The sequence below is a fragment of the Pelodiscus sinensis genome, chromosome 3 (genome assembly GCF_049634645.1).
Source record: "Pelodiscus sinensis isolate JC-2024 chromosome 3, ASM4963464v1, whole genome shotgun sequence".
In the NCBI taxonomy this organism is placed as follows: Eukaryota; Metazoa; Chordata; order Testudines; family Trionychidae; genus Pelodiscus; species Pelodiscus sinensis.
In genome coordinates this window covers 144,158,111-144,177,488 of record NC_134713.1, presented here as the reverse complement: position 1 = coordinate 144,177,488, position 19,378 = coordinate 144,158,111, and the positions used below count along the sequence as shown (strand labels likewise).

Sequence of the window (19,378 nt, the reverse complement as noted above, 5' to 3'; positions counted from 1 at the left end):
CGTGATCAGGCTGTATGACTACACTCCAACCTGGAGGTTTCAATGGTGCAGTTAATTCCTCGATGTAATGTTCTTTAGAACCCTGGAACAAAAGGTTTTTTAAGTAACTATATTTCATAATCACCTGTCTCATTAATGTAGATTTGCCACCCATGTTTGGGCCAGTCACTAAAACACAGTAGGCTTCACTATTGCAGTCTTCATCTTCATTTTTGGAGCCAATCACAATATCATTCGGAATAAAATCATCTCCAAAAAATGTTTTTGTAATGCATGGATGGCGTGAACCTTTAAGTTCCAAGAAAGGTGGAGTACTCAGTTCTGGCAGTAGAAGTACAGGTCGGCAGAATGGTCCATCACTCTCTTGACTATAGCGAGCAAGGCACATCAAGACATCTACAAAAGTTAGAAACATTCTAATTTGTTATAAATTATCCCCCATTCCTGTATTTCTCATTTTGCACGCAGCAGTTGAGAGGAGTTTCTAAAAAATAAATGATCCCTTCTTCTCGGGAGATTACCCTTGCAAACCTAATACATTTTCTGAAGTGAAGACTAGTGGAGACTAAAAATTTTGTATTCCCACCTAACTGATTTTATTGGAGCTGCTCAGAAATAATTTCTTCTATTGGGTATTACATATAAGCGTTCAATATCTTGCCCAGTGCTTTGGTTAGAAGGCAAAAACTCAAATACACTAACTAAAATATGTATGTTACTGTGCATCTTACGCTAGCTTCCCTCTGGGTTCTGACAGAAAACATGGGGAAAAATGATTTCCACAACAATGAATTTACAGCAAAAAGGGAGTCACAAGTTTTTCAGTTACATTATTCTAATAAATTTCAAATGAAGTTTTAAAATATTAAAAGTCCGTTGTCCTATTCTGATGGATACAATCAAATTAATGTTATTTCAGCCTAATACATCCCACAGCTGGAATGTTTATGGCTCTAACTTCAACGCATGGTCACCACAGCTGTGCACTCCTTAAATGTAATCCTTTCCTAAGCTTTTAATTGCCTCAGACTGGAGAACCCTGCTTTTTGGCAAGGGCCAGATAAGCAGGGAACTCATCCCAACAAATATGATTGACACCTATTTTAGGTGTCCTACTCCCAAGGAACTGCCTCTGCCAGCCCCAGTCCCAGAACACTGGGGGTATGTCTACACTACCACCCTAGTTCGAACTAGGGTGGTAATGTAGGCTACCAGAGTTGCAAATGAAGCCCGGGATTTGAATTTCCTGGGCTTCATTTGCATCTTGCCAGGTGCCGCCATTTTTAAACGTCCGCTGGTGCGGACTCCATAGTGCGGACTAGGTAGTTCGGATTAGGCTTCCTATTCCGAACTACCGTTACTCCTCGTGAAACCAGTTAACCAGCACCCCAGCCCAGCCAAAGCAGTCCACTGCCCACAGCACACCACGGGTAAGAGGAGCTCCAGCTCAGCTGGGCCAGACAATGTGGCAGGCCAGTTAAACATATAGCTTAAACAGGATTTTATTTCCCTACAATCATATAATAGGACAATTATCTTAACAAGCAATTTAAAAAGTCTTACCTAACACAGCAAAGCATTCCACTGCTGTTTGCCAGTCCTTGCTATTTTTATCAAAGTTGTAGAACAGTCTCCTCATACAGTCTTTCAGGGCTGCATCTCTCCGTTCTTCAGCATTGACCATCTCTGCCAGCATCTTCTCTATCTCCTTGGTCCAATAACGTTTATAACCCTTTCTGGTGGACTTCAGTTCATATTCCTCAGGCAAATTATGTGATATTGCATTTTCTGGGATTTCCATTTGGTAGCGGTTTTTGCCTGCTCCCCAATACAGCATAGCTCTGAGTCCAAGTCGTTTGCGTTGTTTAACTAAATATTCCTGAAGTTTCTCTTCAATGTCTTTAATATCCTTTAATGCTGTATCATAATCTGGGTCAAATCCAGCCTTAGGAGTGATCACTCCAGTCTTCCGAGCCTCATTATGATCAAAAGCAGTATCCCATCTTTTCAGTTCTGCACTCAGGTCTGGAAAACAGCCCTCTGGATTTTTAGACTTGAGGGTGACTAACTGCTTAAGTATTTTAGATCTGAAATCAGCAGCAATTTCTTCCATAATCTCTATGGTCTCAAGCATTATCTTAAATCCTTCCAGTGCAGACAAGAAGTCAGTGATCTTTTTTTTGCTGTATCTGGTTTCTTCATAAAAAATAGCCCTGTTGTCTGGATGAGTGTCACTTTTAAGTGGTGAGCCAATACTGTGAATTTTGCTCAGGAGCCTTTCAAGGTCTGGAAGTTTCTTCAGGCATTCACTAACATCAAACATTTTATCAGGAACTGCCACAAGATCTTCAATTGCATCCAAACGATCATTGATAGAATGTGGATTACAGAGGGGTGCACATATCCACCGTTTCAAGAGTCGCTTTCCAAAAGGGGTACAACAAGTGTCAATCTTTTCCAGCAATGTGCCTTCTGTAGTGCCAGTAGTTCCATTCTGCAGGATTTCCAAGTTTGTTAGCGTCACCCCATCCAACACCATCCGCTGATTAGTTTTAGCAAAAAAACTGTTTGATCCCTTAGCTTTTGTAACATCAATATCCACAGGAACATACTCCTCAAAGTTTGCCAGAGATAAAAGCTCCTGATCAATAAGGCATTTCTTGAGGTAAAAGACACATCCACCAAGAGCAGACAGGGCTAACTCACAGTTTTCAGCAGGAGTAAGACCCAGAGAGTCACTTTCTGATGTCATGGATTTGATCACAGGCGGCAAAATAAACCCATTATCAACATTTTGCTTATCCTCAAAGTATCCCTCTTCAATTAGAGTTTTCAATGTTTTAGATGCATTCCAGAATTGGGAGCCAGAGATCAAGCCTTCTTGCATGGAAGACGACAGTGAGCCCTTTAGTATCTTGTGGGTGTCAGCAGACAGATTTCCCTTCTCAAACAGGATCTGCACAGGAGTGTAGTGTGCCACCAAAGTTCTGAATCTTGAGCAGTGGCGGTCATCTGGAAACTGGCCCACAGAAAATTTTCCCACTGATGTGTCAACAAAACAGACACCATATGCACGGTAGTGCCCAGATGAGTCTTCAACTTTTTCTTTTACACTGAGAAGGTATTTGTTAAGTTCCTCAGAAGGTTCACCATCCAGAACACCATAGGTCTGTGTTCCTTTGGTAATTATCCTGCATATTTCTCTGCGTACAACCCTGTCAAACTTCGTTGGGTGGGCCAGGGATCTGCAGCGTGCTTCCATCATCTCAGGAGTCTCTGTCTGCTCAACCCGGACTACTTTGTACCCCTTTTGTACTAGAACATCAGAAAATCTGCCAAATGCAATTTCTGGAAAACCTGAATGGGCCCAAATACCTTTCATAAATATCAGTCCCAGCTCATTTACACCAGTGACTGCATCCATATGATACAACTCATAGAACTTCCCAACTTTGTAGAAGATTACAGCATCAAAGTTTTGAGACTTTAGCTGCCACCACTTCCGCATTCCTGGGGTACACTTGTTAAGGTAGTCGTCTGGCACATAAAGGGTACCTGGGTCATAATGAGGATCAGTTTGCCGTCTTCTACATCCATCTCTTTTTTTCCCTTCCTGAAGCCATTCAAGTTTATCATGTTCCCATATATTAGAACTACTAACTCCTCCACTGCTAACATTTGGCTGAGACTCAAAGTTTTCAGGTGCTACAAAAGAGGTAAGCCTTGACTTGATTTCTAATGAAATAGTTACCGCTCTTTTTGGTGTTTCAGGAAGGTCCTTTTCCAAGCTGTTCCTTTTAGTGGGCTTGAAGTCAGATTCTCTCTTTCGTTTAGAAGGGACTTTCACAGAACCATCTGTATCCATCTTTGTGTCTGACTCAGAGCTGGCAGATTCACCTTCCTCCAGTCTGCTGCTTGCTTCATCACTGCTTGCTTCATCTTTAGCATCTGGCTTAAACTCTTCATCTGAACCTTCATTATCACTGTCGGAGTCCAACACTCTTCGTTTTTTAGCTTTCCCGCCACTTCTCCACTTGCTTCCCAGCAGCTTTTTTTTTCTCTCCTCATCCTCGCTATCATAATCTTCACTGTTGCCAGAAGCACTTTCACTAACCTGTTGGAAAGCAAAAGGTAAATTTCTTAATCATCTACAAGGATAAAAAAAGGAGAGAGCAATCATCAACTAATCTATTCTGTTGTCCAGTACCAGCATTTAACAGAGGCTTAGGGATGCATCCTGACTACCTTGGTTAATAGCCATTGATGGACCTATCCAGCATGAACTTGCTTTAATGCTTCTATACACCTTTAACTTCACAACATCCCCTGGCAAGGAATTCAACAGGTTAGTTGTGTGAAGTACTTCCTTTTTGTTTGTTTTAAACTTGCTGTTACTTTTGCTTTGTGTGTTATTACCCCTTCCTATAACACTCCCATATTCACTTTCTCTATAATATTCATGATTTTATAGACCTCTCTCTCATTCCCGCCCCCCCATTTCATGTCTAAATTGAACAGTCTCAATATCTTTTTAATTTTTCATCATGTGGAAACTGTCTATACTATTATTCATTTTTGTTCTCTATTTTTTCCAAATTCTAATATATCATTTTTGAGATGGGGCAACCAGTACCAACCACTCCATTCAAGGTGTGCCTATAGCATTACTATCCATTCTTTTCCTAATGGTTCTGTTTGCTTTTGACTGTCAGTGCACACAATGGATATTTCAAGAACTATCCAAGATCTTTCTTGAGTGGTATCAGCTAATTTAGACCTCATTGTTTTGTATGTATCACTGGGAATATGTTTTCCAGTGTGTATTCCTTGGCATTTATCAACAATGAATTGAATTTTGTTCACTCAGTTTTGTGAGATCCCTTGGTAACTCTCCGCAGCCAGCTTTGGACTCAACTATCCTAAGTAATTTGATCGTATGCAAACTTTGTTACTTGTTTACCCCATTTTTCAGATAGTTTATAAATATGGTGAACCGCAACTGATCCCAGTACAGATCTTTGGGGGAACACCACTTTTTACCTCTCTCCATTCTAAAAATTGACCATTTATTCCTACCTTTTTTCCTGTCTTCTAACCAGTTACTGGTTGGCCCCGAGAGGACTTTGCCTCTTGTCCCATGGCTGCTTACTTTGTCTAAGAGCCTGTGGTATGGGATCTAGGCTTTCTGGAAGTCACAATATACGGTATCGACTAGGCATGTGAAAGATAACTGGTAAACATCACCCTAAATGAGCGGGCAGCGGGCTACTCCATCCCTACAGGGGGCCCACCATGGCCATGGGCTGCTCCAGCAGGGGCCAGGAGCCAGGCCCCAGCCCCTGCACGAGAGCCAAAGGCTGGGAGTAGCAGCTCTGAGGACTACGGGGCTGAAGCAGTGAGATCCTGTTTAGTCAGTTAACTGGTCAAACAATAGGTTAACCTAGCATTTAACCAGTTAACTGACTAACCACCATTTTACCTCCCTAGTGGATACTGATGCAAAGAATGAATTTAGAGTCTCTGCAACTGCCTTGTCTTCCAAGAGTGCTCCATTCACTTCTTGATCTCCCAGTAGCAGCACTGATTGTTTGGCAGGCTTCTTGCTTCTGATGTATTTTTTAAAAATTGCTGTCAGTTTTCAAAGTCTTTTGGTAGCTGCTCTTCAAATTTCTTAGCCTGCCTTATTAACCTTTATACTTGACTTGCCAGAATGTGTGCTTCTATTTTCCTCATTAGGACCTGATGTCCAGTTTTTAGAAAGAAACAAATCTCTCCATGCCTGTGTAAAATTAGAGATACAGCACTTCCCTACCTCGCAGAGGAGTTGTAAGGATAAATACATAAAGGATTGTGAAATTATCAGATGCTATGAATGGGCTACACAAATACGTAAGACAGGACTGGTGGACTTACGACACTGAACAAAACAGAACAAGCTTTAATTTATTAACTGAGGTAATTTGTTTTTTTTATAAACACTGATTTCATTTAACTATTTTAATTAAAAACAATTTTAACAAATAAATCTGATTTAAAAAAAAATAATTTAGTTCAACATTCAAAAATTCATATGCTTGTTTTAAAATATACGTTTGCTGTTGAAGAAAAAAATTCCAGAATACTTAACATTGTTGTTTTAGTTAAATAAAACAATTTAAATATCCATCTGGTGATGTTCTAATACAGCATTAAAAGGAAATCCTCCAAATATTAGTGATTAACCTGTTGAATTGGAAATAGTTCACCTTCCAATGACTTCATAAACATCTGCTTCCTTTACCTTTGGTAAATGAAATAACCAATCATTCATTTTCTGATATAGTTGTAAAACTAATCTGAAAAGTTTTCAAAAGAAACCACTGTTTAAAATGTATAATATATAAAATGCCTAGTATGTACCTCTAAAAGTGAAACCTACATATATCTCTGATTTGCAACGAATATGTATTAAGGTTATAAACAAACAAGAATGCACTTTTATGTGGAAAACCATGATTAAATAGACTGTGATTTAAATCAATTTGATTTAATCAGGTCCACCCTGCAGTTAACTATAATATAAGTGAAACTATGTTGATGCTGTCCCACTGAATCTAGTGATGATAATCTATGTACAGTATAATGTAGCTACTGCAGAGACGGCAATTAGGAGTCCACCAAAATTTGCAAAAATCCATGTTTGTAGTTAAATTCTGAAATTCATGTTTAAGCACTCCCCTCTTTTTTTAAAAAGAGAAGTCTTGGCCCTACTTTGTGGTCAGATGTACTTGTATCTGCCCTCTCCCCCACAAATATAGAACATTAAACCCAGTTTTCTTCTCTCCAGTTTTTAGTTACTGAATATTCAGAGCTTAATCAAAACCACTAGAAGATGTTATAAGTATCCCTTACCAGATGCACACTGTAATGGAATTCTGATTTATGTCTGACTGCTCATTTGTATTTACCATTAATGTCACCCGATATGCTACATGTGGACTGCAACTTATTATTGCAAGTCACCAGCTAAAATAAACCAGGAATAATTATAGCCTAGATCCCTTTTCAGATTTACAAACATGATTCTTCATGGTCCATGATTGTAGAGATCTTCAACAGAAAGATCTTAGATCTCACTAATTTCTTCATTCTTTAATCCATGCTTCAACAGAACCACCTCAAAATATAATACATTTATTATGGCTAGACAGCACTTGTATAGCATTCCATCATTCACAAACAGCTTCAGAGATAGATAAATATCCCCATTTTATAGGAAATCATTTACATGGGAATTCAGTGGTAAAATAGGAAACAGAGAACATGTTTTAAGACTTCCAGTCTAGCATCCTATCTGCTACACCCAGCTGTCAGAACGCCATCCTCAGCAGTGCAATGTAGTTAGTAGAGCATTACAGTAAGGCTCAGGAGTCCTGGGATTATAATCTACGTTCAAACATTTATCTACCAAGCCTGAGGGAGAGGCGAAGTAACTTGGCCCAGTTTCCCCATCTGTAAAATGAGCATAATGATATTGACCTCCTTTGTAAAGCATTGAGATCAACTGATAAAACAGTACCTATTAAACTAGGTATTAAATATGGGAAGGCCTGCAAGAATCTGTCTCCTCATCACAACCATCCATCATAACCACAGCATTTTTAATTAACATATCCCAAATGCATTTTATGTCCGTCTCCAAGAGACAAGGGCTAGGTTCCCCAAACTTCTGCTGAAGTGGAACACAGCCATTAGGATATGTTTTAAGGTTATTTTTGTGACGAACACAACTAAGAGGTTCTGTGTTTGATGTTTTTCTTGAAACAAAATCTGTAACTGACTGTAAAATAATGCTACTAGACTAATTGTTGGGTTTTTTTAAGTTTTCCATAAAAGAATGGTTTCCTTAACAGACTTGAAAGACGAAATGGACATAGGGTGAGATGTATTGCCATGGATTGCAAACTGGCCAGGAAACATGAGTATGAACAAACACTCAATTTTCCACATACATGACAGAAGTTTGCTAGTGAGGGTGCTCACATATCTTCATTAAGACCAATGATTTATATGGACCATTTGCACAAGAAAAGCATAGGGAGCAATTATGGAACATTCAAAGGCATGCAGAAGAATCAGAGAAAATACTGCATGAGACATATACAGGAATAAAAGTCTCAGAAGGGTAACTGTTACTCTGTAACTTTAAAAAAAAAAAAAAAGTAGTCCTGTAGCACCTTAGAGACCAACAAAAATATATGTATGGTATCATGAGCTTTCATGGGGAAACTCCACTTCCCCACATGAGTAAGGTGCTACAGGACTATTTTTTAATACGCAGGAATGCTATTCTTTGGCTATTAGCTAGTTTCATTAGAATCCATATTATTTCTGGATTATTCCTGATTCCGACAACGAAAGGGGTTATTTGAGAAAGGAAAAAGATAAGATACGCATAACAAACGCAAGCTCCTCTTCTCAGTTCTAACACCATTTCTGCAATGCAATCACAGAAAATGGGAAAAAGTTACCTCCATCTCTTCCTCATCTTCAGCATCTGAAGGTTCATTGCATACTGCCAGTTCAAGCCGCTTAGTTTTATCTTTGCGCATAGCATCATCTGCCATTTCCATTGCTCTCTTAATTTCAGGCTTTGAACTATAAAACATACCTCCCCTCTCTGTTTCCTTAACTGCTGACCCTACAAATAATATGCAAATAATATGTCAGAACATGAAGCAAAGGCTAGCAGGAGACCAGTCTTATTGTAGATGCTCTCTCCCCATTTAAATAAATATGGTTCAGACCACCAATATCATCCAGCATTTTTGAGATCTAATATGAGATTAAAATCAGATGGAACAAACACGTAAATGTATGTGTTCAGCCTGAAGTAGAGGATTAGTTTGTATTACTATCCAGTAAAAAGTGTACCTAGAGCACAAATTCTGGATAAATCTCACTTAGAATTGGATAGTCAGATCAAAACTAAGAAAATTTTAAACCAAGAATATAGTTAATTGCAAATGTTATGTTATATCTGACTGTATCTGTAATAGTTGAAAAATGACATTTTACAATGGCAGCATGGAAAGTCAAACTGAGACCATGATCTGGGAATGGGACCTATTCAACAGAGACTTATGCCCTTTCTGGGATCACTTTAAGAAACTGGGGTTGAATAATCCAGCTTCTACACACAGGTTTTTCAATTAGAACAGGGGGCACACCCCACCGGGGGGTAGAGAAATGAAGACGCACAGCTGGGGCCAGCCCCTAAGGAAGGGTGGAACGGGAGTGCCACCCAATCTCTTCCCACCTCCAGTTCTACTCTAGTCCAGCCCCCAGCCTCGACTCTGGTTCTCTGCCCCATCCCCAGCACAACTCTGCTACTAGCCCTGCCCCCATCTCCAGCCTCAGCTGTAGCTCTATTTCCAGACCAGGGCCAATGCTGGGGCCAGGGCCAGGAGCAGAGCCACATGTGGCCGTGATCCCAGCTGTTAGCCTGACTGAAGCTCCACTCCCATCCCTACCCCAGCTCAGTCCCTGGCCTCAGCCACATTCACAACCTCACCCCAGCTCCACAAGGGGGGAGGGAGCACGGAAAGGGGTAAGGGGTGCTGCAGCCCTCAAGTCTGGGGACTACTGATTTAGAAGAACTTGCATACTTTTACAGCTTAGTATAAATGACTCCCCAATACTCATAGGTTATGTTCTCATTTATTCATCTGCTTAATAACTTTAATAATTGATGCCTTGCATGATCTTAACTGGGTTTGGTTTGGTTTACTGGTTTTATAAATAATACACAATGTTGTTATTCATGTGGCATTTCCATTTCTTATATTTATATATGTTTTTATATTTTATATAAAAAAAGTTAATAAAGGTCTTTTTTCCCCCCCAAAATTCAGTACAGATAGTCCCCGACTTACGAACGAGTTACATACCAAACACTTGGTCGTAACTTGATCTGTTCGTAAGTCGGACTCCATTCATTTAAATGTGACCACACTGTTCGTAAGCGAAGATCGTGCATTCATAACTCAGGGACTGGCTGTAATGCACTTAATGGGAGGTTGGTCGTAAGTACGAACGGTTGTAAGTCAACGCGTTCGTAACTCAGGGACCATCTGTATGTGTGATGAGAATAGTCTTAGCCAGCAGTAATGCAGAACAAAGTGTTTTACAATTATGACTAGAAAAACTAAGCTAAAATTGCTCATTGCTTTTAAATAATTTTTTTCTGAACTTGTAATTAAATATTTTTAATGTTATTATTCTAATTGCATTGCTCATTCAATACAAAACATCAGAGTATAAATATTTTACAAACACCCTACAATAAAACCTGTGTTATCCGGCACGCTTGGGGATTAGGGCGTTCCAATTATCTAAAAATTCCGGTTATCTGAGGGTCCCAGAAAGGTCAAGCACAGTAGCGCGCGACCCCCATGCCTCAGGGGCCGCCAGCTACCCGGCCCAGCTCCCGACTGGCTGGATCATAGTGGCGTGCCATGAGGCTGCGCCCAGCCTCGCGCCGGCCAGATCAAAGTGCCATGCAGCCGACCCTGGCCGGATCAAAGTGCCACGACCCTGGGGAGAAATATCCGCAACCATCACTGTTTTAGAAGATACTGGGTGGCTTCAGAAAGGTTAATGGTTAGTAGATTGGTGAACTGTATTGGCCTAATAGGAAATTTGCCGGTTTCTAAAGTTTTCCGGATACAGTAAACTTCCGATAATCTGGCACCTTTAGGATCCAGGGGGTGCCAGATTATCAAATATGTCGGACTATCGGAAGGGGGGGGCTATGAGGGGTTTGGAGTGGAGTGTGTGTGTGTGTGTGGGGGGGGTGCCCTTCGGCGCTGCAGGACCAACCCGGCAGCACCCCAGCTGCTTTGCCCCGGCTTCCCCGAGTCAGCAGCAGCAGCTGAATCGGGGAAGCTGGGGGCAGAGCAGCTCCAATTGCCCAGCTGCCCAGAGCACTTCCAGGTTCCAGATGGTGCCGGACCATTAGATGCCGGACCACTGGAGTTTTACTGTAGTTAAGTGCCAGATAGCACAGGTTTTACTGTATTAAGGAACAATCCTTATCTTTGAACCCATAATATACATACAAAATATTTCGCAGTCATTTGGCCCCTACTACTGTCAGAGTCGCAAATATTGTGTTGACATTCAAAGGTCAATTTTTGGTTTAATTACACAATCATCTTGTTTGCATGTTCATTTGAGTAGACACAAAGGCCAATTCTGATCATCTGCAGATGTAAGGCTTGCAGTTTCACACATCTTATGTGCCCACATTATTTATATATATAAAATCTAGTGTCTATAAAGCAGATTTTCTGAACTATACCAAACAAAAGACCATATGTAACTTATCTACCTAGTTTCTTCCAAAAAGAGATTCTAAGAACTGTATTTATATTAAAAGGCAAATCATCTTATACCAATATAATACCTATTTCTTTACCTTTACCATCTTTAAAAGGTTAACCAAGAATTTCAAAATATTAAAAATGGAAATTTAAGACACTTTATTTTTTATTTAATTTTAAAAATGATTGACCTTATTTGCATCCTTCTGCATGTAAACTGAAAAAATGTTAATATATTAATCTAATGCTGTATTTAATTCTTGAATCGGTTTGCTATGAGGAAGATACAGAAGGTGTTGTAACCTGCACAGGATGTGCCATGTCTCCATATTGGAAGAGAAGGTTAAAGGACTAGAGACCCAAGTATCAACCCTGTGTTCCATCAAAGAAAATGAAGACTTTCTGGATAGGCGTGACAGAGGAGGAACCCTTGATTTGTACTGAGAAGTTAGGGCAATCAGCTATTTATCTAAGGTGTCGGTACATAAATGCAAGAAGCCTGGGAAACAAGCAGAAAGAATCGTATGTCCTGGAACAAAGAACTATGATTTGACTGAAATAACAGAGATATGATGGGATTATTCATATGACGGCAGCACTGTTGTGGACGGGTATAAACTGTTCAGGAAGGACGGATGTGGGAGAAAAGGTGAAGGAGTGTCAGGCTACGTCTACACTGGCCCCTTTTCCGGAAGGGGCATGTAAATTTCAGCAGTCGTCGTAGGGAAATCCGCGGGGGATTTAAATATCCCCCGCGGCATTTAAATAAAAATGTCCGCCGCTTTTTTCCGGCTTTTAAAAAAAGCCGGAAAAGAGCGTCTAGACTGGCCCCGATCCTCCGGAAAAAGTGCCCTTTTCCGGAGGCTCTTATTCTTACTTCAAAGTAAGAATAAGAGCCTCCGGAAAAGGGCACTTTTTCCGGAGGATCGGGGCCAGTCTAGACGCTCTTTTCCGGCTTTTTTAAAAGCCGGAAAAAAGCGGCGGACATTTTTATTTAAATGCCGCGGGGGATATTTAAATCCCCCGCGGATTTCCCTACGACGACTGCTGAAATTTACATGCCCCTTCCGGAAAAGGGGCCAGTGTAGACGTAGCCTCAATGTATGTAAGAGGGCAGTGTGATTGCTGAGAACACCAGTATAAAAACAGGAGAAAAGCCCGCTAAAGAGTCTTTGGGTTAAGCTTAGAGGTGTGAGCAATAAGGGTGATGTCATGGTTGGTGTCTGCTATAAACCACCAGATCAGGTGGATGAGGTAGACGAGGCTTTCTTAAGACAACTGATAGAAGCTTCCAGATCACAGGCCCTGGCTCTCATAGGGGACTTCAATAGTCCTGACATCTGTTGGGAGACCAATACAGTAGAACACAGACAATACAGCAAGTTTTTGGAAGATGTTGGGGACAACTCCTGGTAAAAGTGCTGAAAAAAACCAAACAGGGACCATGCATGCTCAGCTTGACCTGCTGCTCACAAACAGGAGAGGAATTAGTAGGGAAACTAGATGTGGGTGACAACCTGGGCAGCACTGATCATGAGATGGTCAAGTTCAAGACCCTGACTAAAGGAAGAAAGGAAAGTAGCAAAATACACTCCCTGGACTTCAGAGAAGCAGACTGACTCTCTCGAGGAACTGATGGGAAGGATCCTCTGGGACACTTAACAGGAGAGGGAAAGGAATCCAGGAGAGCTGGCTGTACTTTAAAGAAGCCTTACTGAAGGTGCAGTAAAAAAAAAATCCCAATGTACAGTAGTTAAAAAAAAAAAAAAAAAAAAATCAGATATGGTAGGTGACCAGCTTGGATTAACAGTGAAACCTTTGGCAAGCTTAAACACAAAAAATCAGCTCACAAGAAGTGGTAACTTGAATAAATAATTAGGAAAGAGTATGAATATACTGCTTGAGCATGCAGAAGTGTAATTAGGAAGATCAAAGCGCAATTGGAATTGCAGTTAGCAAGGGATGTGAAGGGTAACAAGAAAGGTTTCTACAGGCTTTTTAGCAATAAGAAGGTGGTCAGCAAAGGTGTGGGATCTCTTACAGTATGTGGGAAAAGAAGAAATACTCAATGCTTTTATTGCCTCCAGCTATGTCTAGACTGCAGGCTTCTTTCAGAGGAAACTTTTCCGGAAGAGATCTTCTGAAAAACCTTCTTCTGAAAGAGAGCATCTACACAGCAAAAGCGCATTGAAAAAGCAATCTTTTTCGAAAGATAGTGTCCATTCAGCGTGGATGCTCTCTCGCATTTAAGCTGTGAGTGCTATGGATGGTGGCCAGTAGGGCACCTGTGCTTTTTCCACTTTCATCTTCTTTTGAAAGAACTCCCTCTTCCCCATCCCCACACGCCTTTTTCCAAAAGTGCTCTTTTGAAACAAGGCTTCTTCCTTGTAGAAAGAGGTTTAGCAATGTCAGAAAAACCCCGCTGTTCTTTCAATTTTTTTCTCGAAAGAATGCGATTGCAGTGTGGACATAAGTGACTTTTTTTAGGAAAAACAGTAGTTTTTCTGAAAACATTCTGCAGTGTAGACATACCATCTATTTTCTCAGACACGATCTTCTCCCAGACCACTGCACTAGCCAGCACAGTATGGAAAGGGGGTGCGCAGCCCCTCAGTGGAGAAAGAACAGTTTAAGATCTCTTTAGAAAAACTGGACACACACAAATCCATTGGGCTGGATCTAATGCATCTAGAGTGCTGAGGGTGTTGGCTAATGTGACTGCAGAGCCTTTGGCTATTATGTTTGAAAACTCATGGTGATCATGGGAGGTCCCAGACAATTGGGAAAAGCCAAATGTAGTGCCTATCTTTAAAAAAGGGAACAAGGACAATCCAGGGAACTCCAGACCAGTCAGCCTCACCTCAGTCCCTGGAAAACTCATGGAAGGGATCCTCAAGGAATCCATTTTGAAGCACTTGGATGAGGGGAAAGCAATCAGGAATAGTCAACATGGATTCGCCAAGGGCAAGTCATAACTTGTCATAGAAGGCAATCAGGTAAGTGGCTCTGTGGATATGGGGAAGTGATATATCTTGGATGTGGTGTACCCTGACTTTAGCAAAGCTTTTGATATGGTCTCCCATAATATTTTTGCCAGCAAGTTAAAGTATGGGTTGGATAAATGGGTTGTAAGATGGATAGAAAGCTGGCTAGATCATCATGGGTCAACGGGTAGTGATCAAAGGCTCGATGTCTGGTTTTAGGGCCGGTTTTGTTCAACATATTTATTAATGATTAGATAAGGGGATGGATTGCACCCTCAGCAAGTTCAGAGGACACTAAGCTAGGGGAAGAGATAGATACACTGGAGGGCAGGGACAGGGTCCAGAGTGACCTAGGCAAATTGGAGGACTGGGTCTAAATAAATCATGAGGTTCAACACGGACAAGTAAAGAGTCCTACACTAAGGATAGAAGAACGCTATGCACTGCTACAGGGTGGGGACTGACTCGTTAAGCAGCAGTTTGGCAGAAAAGGACCTGGGGATTACAGCAGATGAGAAGCTGGATACAAGTCAACAGTGTGCCCTTGTAGCCAAGAAGGCTAACAGTGTATTGGGATATACAGGCAGTCCCCGGGTTACGTACAAGATAGGGACTATAGGTTTGTTCTTAAGTTCAATTTGTACGTAACTCGGAACTGGCTCCAGATTCAGCCGCTGCTGCTGAAACTGACCAGGGGCTGACTACAGGAAGCCCGAGGCAGAGTTGCTCTGCCCCCAGCTTCCTGGAATCAGCCACTGATCAGTTTCAACAGCGGCTGAATCTGGAGCCTGGGACAGAACAGCTGGGGCACTGCCGGGTAGGTCCCCTCAGGACCAACCCGGCAGCACCCCAGCTGCTCTACCCCAGGCGTCCACCACAAAGGCCTGGTCTGCTGGGGGGGGGGGGGGGGGGCGCACTAGCTGCGCCCCTCCCCCCCCCAGCAGACCAGGGACACCCCGAGCAAAGCCGCAGAGGCGGCAGGGACCCCGCTGCCTCCAAGGCTTTGCTCGGGGTGTCCCTGGTCTGCTGGGGACCCCTCCCAGCAGACCAGGGACACCCCGAGCAGACCAGGTACACCCGGAGCAAAGCCGTCTCTGCGGCGGGGTCCCGCGCCTCCAAGGCTTTGCTCGGGGTGTCCCTGGTCTGTTGGGGACCCCCCCCCAGCAGACCAGGGACACCCGGAGCAGCTTTTCTCGCCCCGGAGGACACGGTGGCGGGACCACTGCACGTCTGGGTGGTCCTGCCGCCCACGAGTTTCGGGGCGAGAAAAGCCCCGTTCATAAGTGCGGATCCGACATAAGTCGGATCCGCGTAACTCGGGGACTGCCTGTATTAGTAGTAGCGTTGCCAGCAGATCTAGGGTAGTGATTATTCCTATTTGGTACCGTAAGGCCACACCTGCAGTACTGCATCCAATTATGGGCCCTTATAGAAAGGATGTGAACTCACCAGAGAAAGTCCAATAGTGGAAAACAAAAATGATTAGGGAGAGGCTGAGGGATTTGGGCTTATTTGGTCTATAAAAGAGAAGGGGGATTTGATAAAAGCCTTCAAACCTAAAGGAGAGACGGTTCCAAAGAGGGTAGAGAGGCACTATTCTTAATGGTGACAGATGAATGAGAAGCAGTAGTCTCACATTGCAGTGGAGGAGGTTCAGGTTGGATATTAGAAAATACTTTTTCCACTAGGTGGACTTAAGCATTGGAATGTGTTATGTAAGGAAGTGGTGGAATCTCCATTGCTAGCAGTTTTTAAGCCCCAGCTTTACAAAGCCCTGGCTGGGAAGATTTTAGCAAGGGGTTGAACTCGATGACTTCATGAGGTCTCTTCCAACTCTAGGATTCTATGATTCCATGCCAGCAATTATAAAAAATGAAAACTGCCCAATTATTTAAACACAAAATAGATGAACAGAGGAATACTTTAGGGAGGTGCAATGTATTTGAGGGTGTATGATTGGAAAAGCATAATTACTGAGGGGTAAATGCAAACTAAGTTCCAACTGAATAATTAAACCGCCATCTAAATTCTGAATTGTATCAAAATTACATAGTCAAAATATATTCAAGTTACTGCTGTCATAAGATTTATTTTGTCATGATAGAGATTTGTGGTTTCTTGATAAAGTGATATATTCTTTTTTTCATTTTTTCTAAATTCACACGTTGCAAATCACGTTTATATCATTTCAAAGTTGTACTTAGCTAAACCAACCAAAATTTTAAGGATCCCCAGAACTGACAGTTGATTAAGTAATTTAAGACAACCATGTGTCTAATCTATTGTTCTCAGACAAATGGCAAACCTTGAGACTTCCCAAGGTTCTCCAGCAAAGTCAGGGAAGACCAGGCTTGACATTCATCATAAAAATCCAATAGGTGTTCTCTATATCTGGAAGAAGCAAAAAAGGACAAACTTTTTGTGCTTGTTTAAAACTCTTTAGAGCAGTGAGTTTCTGTTCAATGGGAACGGGATTTTTCCCTACACAAAGTCAGCAGAAGTGTAAGGAAGAAGTTCCTTAGTCTCAGACCCATGTTTATTCATTTAGACTAAACTTCCTTTCTCCTGTTCCCTTTTCAGACATTTACATATTATACCTCTTACCTTTATATGGCTTTAAGTATTTAACGCTAACCCAGCCCCTTGTTGGGCTCTCATCAAAAAACTGTACATGCACACGGGAAGATTTTCCTTTCACTCTGACTAGTGTTCCTTCAGTTGGGTGGTTATACACAAGACATGGCCACCAGGGGTACCCTTCCATCTTAGCCCAAACCAAATCACCAGGTGAATAATCACAGGAGACACTGCAAACACAAAGATACAGCTTGATTAACAGATGACAAGTCCCCAATCTTTAAGTCAGTCCTTCCATGAAAGTTACAGCACCACTTAGGCTATGTCTATACTATGTTCTATTTTTGAAAGAGGATATGCAAATTATGTGGGAATTTGCATATCTTCTTCCGATCTCACTTTCGAAAGCGAAAGTAGTCTGGATGTGGGGGGGGGGGGGGTTGGGGGGGGGGGCTTCCTGAAAAAAAACCATGCCCAGACTACTTTCAAAAGCTCTCTGCTTTCAAAAGTGAGATTGGAAGAAGATATGCGAATTCCCGCAGAATTTGCATATCCTCTTTCGAAAATAGAACATAGTTTAGACATACCCTCAGTCTCTACAGGTCTTGCTGGCTACTGAATTAACAAAACTTGCAAACACTTCTACTTAACAAAGTGAGGTTCTTCCACTCCCATCTCTAAGAAACCCTGTAGATTATCTATTGCGGGTGTAAAATACTGGACGTAATTTACTCAGAGGGAAAATTTAGATTTTCAAGAGTCATTAACACTAACAATTGAGGCCAGATTTTTGTTTTTGTTTTTTTAAACAGAACTCAGTTCTCACTAAGATACCTAGAACTTTCAAAAAAAAACTTCAGAAGCTAACAGTTGGATGCTGAGTACTTCTGAAAAGCAGGCCATTTTCCAATTGTTTAATCAACAAGAACTGGAATACAGTGCTGATTATCAGATATTAAGACAAACAAGCAATGATATTCAGGAAAGGTTAGCTAAATGCTAATTGATTCACCATTGTTTCCTTAAGCTAGAAGAAAAACTGTTCCTCCATAAATGCCTCAAAATCTAGTCACTGTTTCTTTGAATATGATTTTCACTGTGCATTAGGAGAAATGACTTCAAAGCTGCTTACAGTTTTATTCCATCTACATTAATACTGATTCATTACTAGCAACAAGCCAGTTTCAGTGAAAATGGATTTTCTGTATTAGAGACATAAACACTGTAACCGTTTACATGAAAGGTTTATGTGCCCCACCATAAATTTGCATGTTAAGAATCTAGAGCATTGTCGTTAATGTTATGATTAATTACAGATAAGAAAACTGTTAGAAAAAAATCACAAGATTAAGCATTCAGAAGCTAGGAAATGCCAGAATTATGGATGCAATTTCAAGTTAGCCTTGTGCGTATGCACATGATACAGTAACTTCCACAATACCCTCATCTCATTCAGCACATAGGATGGAGGATGCTCAGTGAAGCAGCTGTTCAGTATTTTGTTTTCGCCTTGTTTAGTGTGTGGCTATAGGATAGGTATACACTACTAACTTTACATAGGTGAAATTATATTGCGAGGGGACAGGAGGGGGGGGGGGTTGTTAAAAAGCCACCTAACTGACCTAACCCCGATGTCAATAGTGCTATATCGACAGGAGCATCTGCACTAGATGAACAGCCGAGACGGGCTCTCCCGTGTAACAGGGCCTTCGCTACAGGGCTGCGCGTGTGAACGGCACTTTCCACACCCTGCCGGGACAATACGGTCTCGCTCGTGTTTCCATGGGCATGCGTGCGGCTCTGGTCGGGGTGGCAGAGGAACCCCAGGCACCAGTCCGGCTGTGCAGTAGCCAGGCGGGGGGCTGAGCCACGGCTAGGATGGGAACCCGGCCTCAGGGCGCCTCTTGCTCCGGCAGCCCCGCCGGGACACACCGCCCCCCAACACCCGCCGGCGCCGTTACCTGGCGCTCCGCGCGGCCTTGCTTCGCCCCTGCCCGGGCCCCCGGGCCGCGACTCCGCCGGGCGTCCCCGTCTCAGCTGCAGCAGGGCCGCTGCGGGGAGCCCAGCCCCTGCGCCTGGCCGGGGGGGAGCGGGCCGGGCCGGCTCCCGGGGCCGGGGCCTTGGGGAAGAAGCGGAGCAGGGTGCTCTGCCGAGACATGGCCGCGGCGGGAACCAGCGACCTGCTGCCGCCCAATCGCGGGCAGCGCGCGAAAGCTGCCGCCAGCCCCGCCTCTGCCGGGCTGCAGGGGCCGGGCCCAGGCAGCACCTATCCAGAAGCCGCCCCGGCCGGGCCCGCCCCTGCGCTGCTGCAGCCGCCGCCACCACGTGGGGCCTCCCTCCAGCTCACGCGCCCCAGCCCAGCTTCCCCCACAGAACGGGGATTCCCAGCGCCGGGCACTCAGGGGCGGAGCTACCCCCAGACCATGATGGGGGTGGGGAGCCCCTTGCCCCCCC

The 19,378-nt window shown here is 42.8% G+C and overlaps 1 protein-coding gene across 1 annotated transcript in view; it reads right to left on the bottom strand.

Moving 5' to 3' along the window:
* Positions 1-19,082, bottom strand: part of MSH6 (mutS homolog 6) — a 28,720-nt gene extending 9,638 nt beyond the window's left edge. Inside the window, exons 1-5 of the mRNA XM_075925093.1 lie at positions 18,886-19,082; positions 16,952-17,154; positions 8,511-8,680; positions 1,564-4,114; positions 125-396 (exon numbers count right to left, since the gene is read on the bottom strand). Of these exons, the coding sequence (XP_075781208.1) occupies positions 125-396; positions 1,564-4,114; positions 8,511-8,680; positions 16,952-17,154; positions 18,886-19,082 (3,393 nt within the window). The remainder of the gene's footprint in view (positions 1-124; positions 397-1,563; positions 4,115-8,510; positions 8,681-16,951; positions 17,155-18,885) is intronic.
* Between the last annotated feature and the right edge of the window lie 296 nt (positions 19,083-19,378).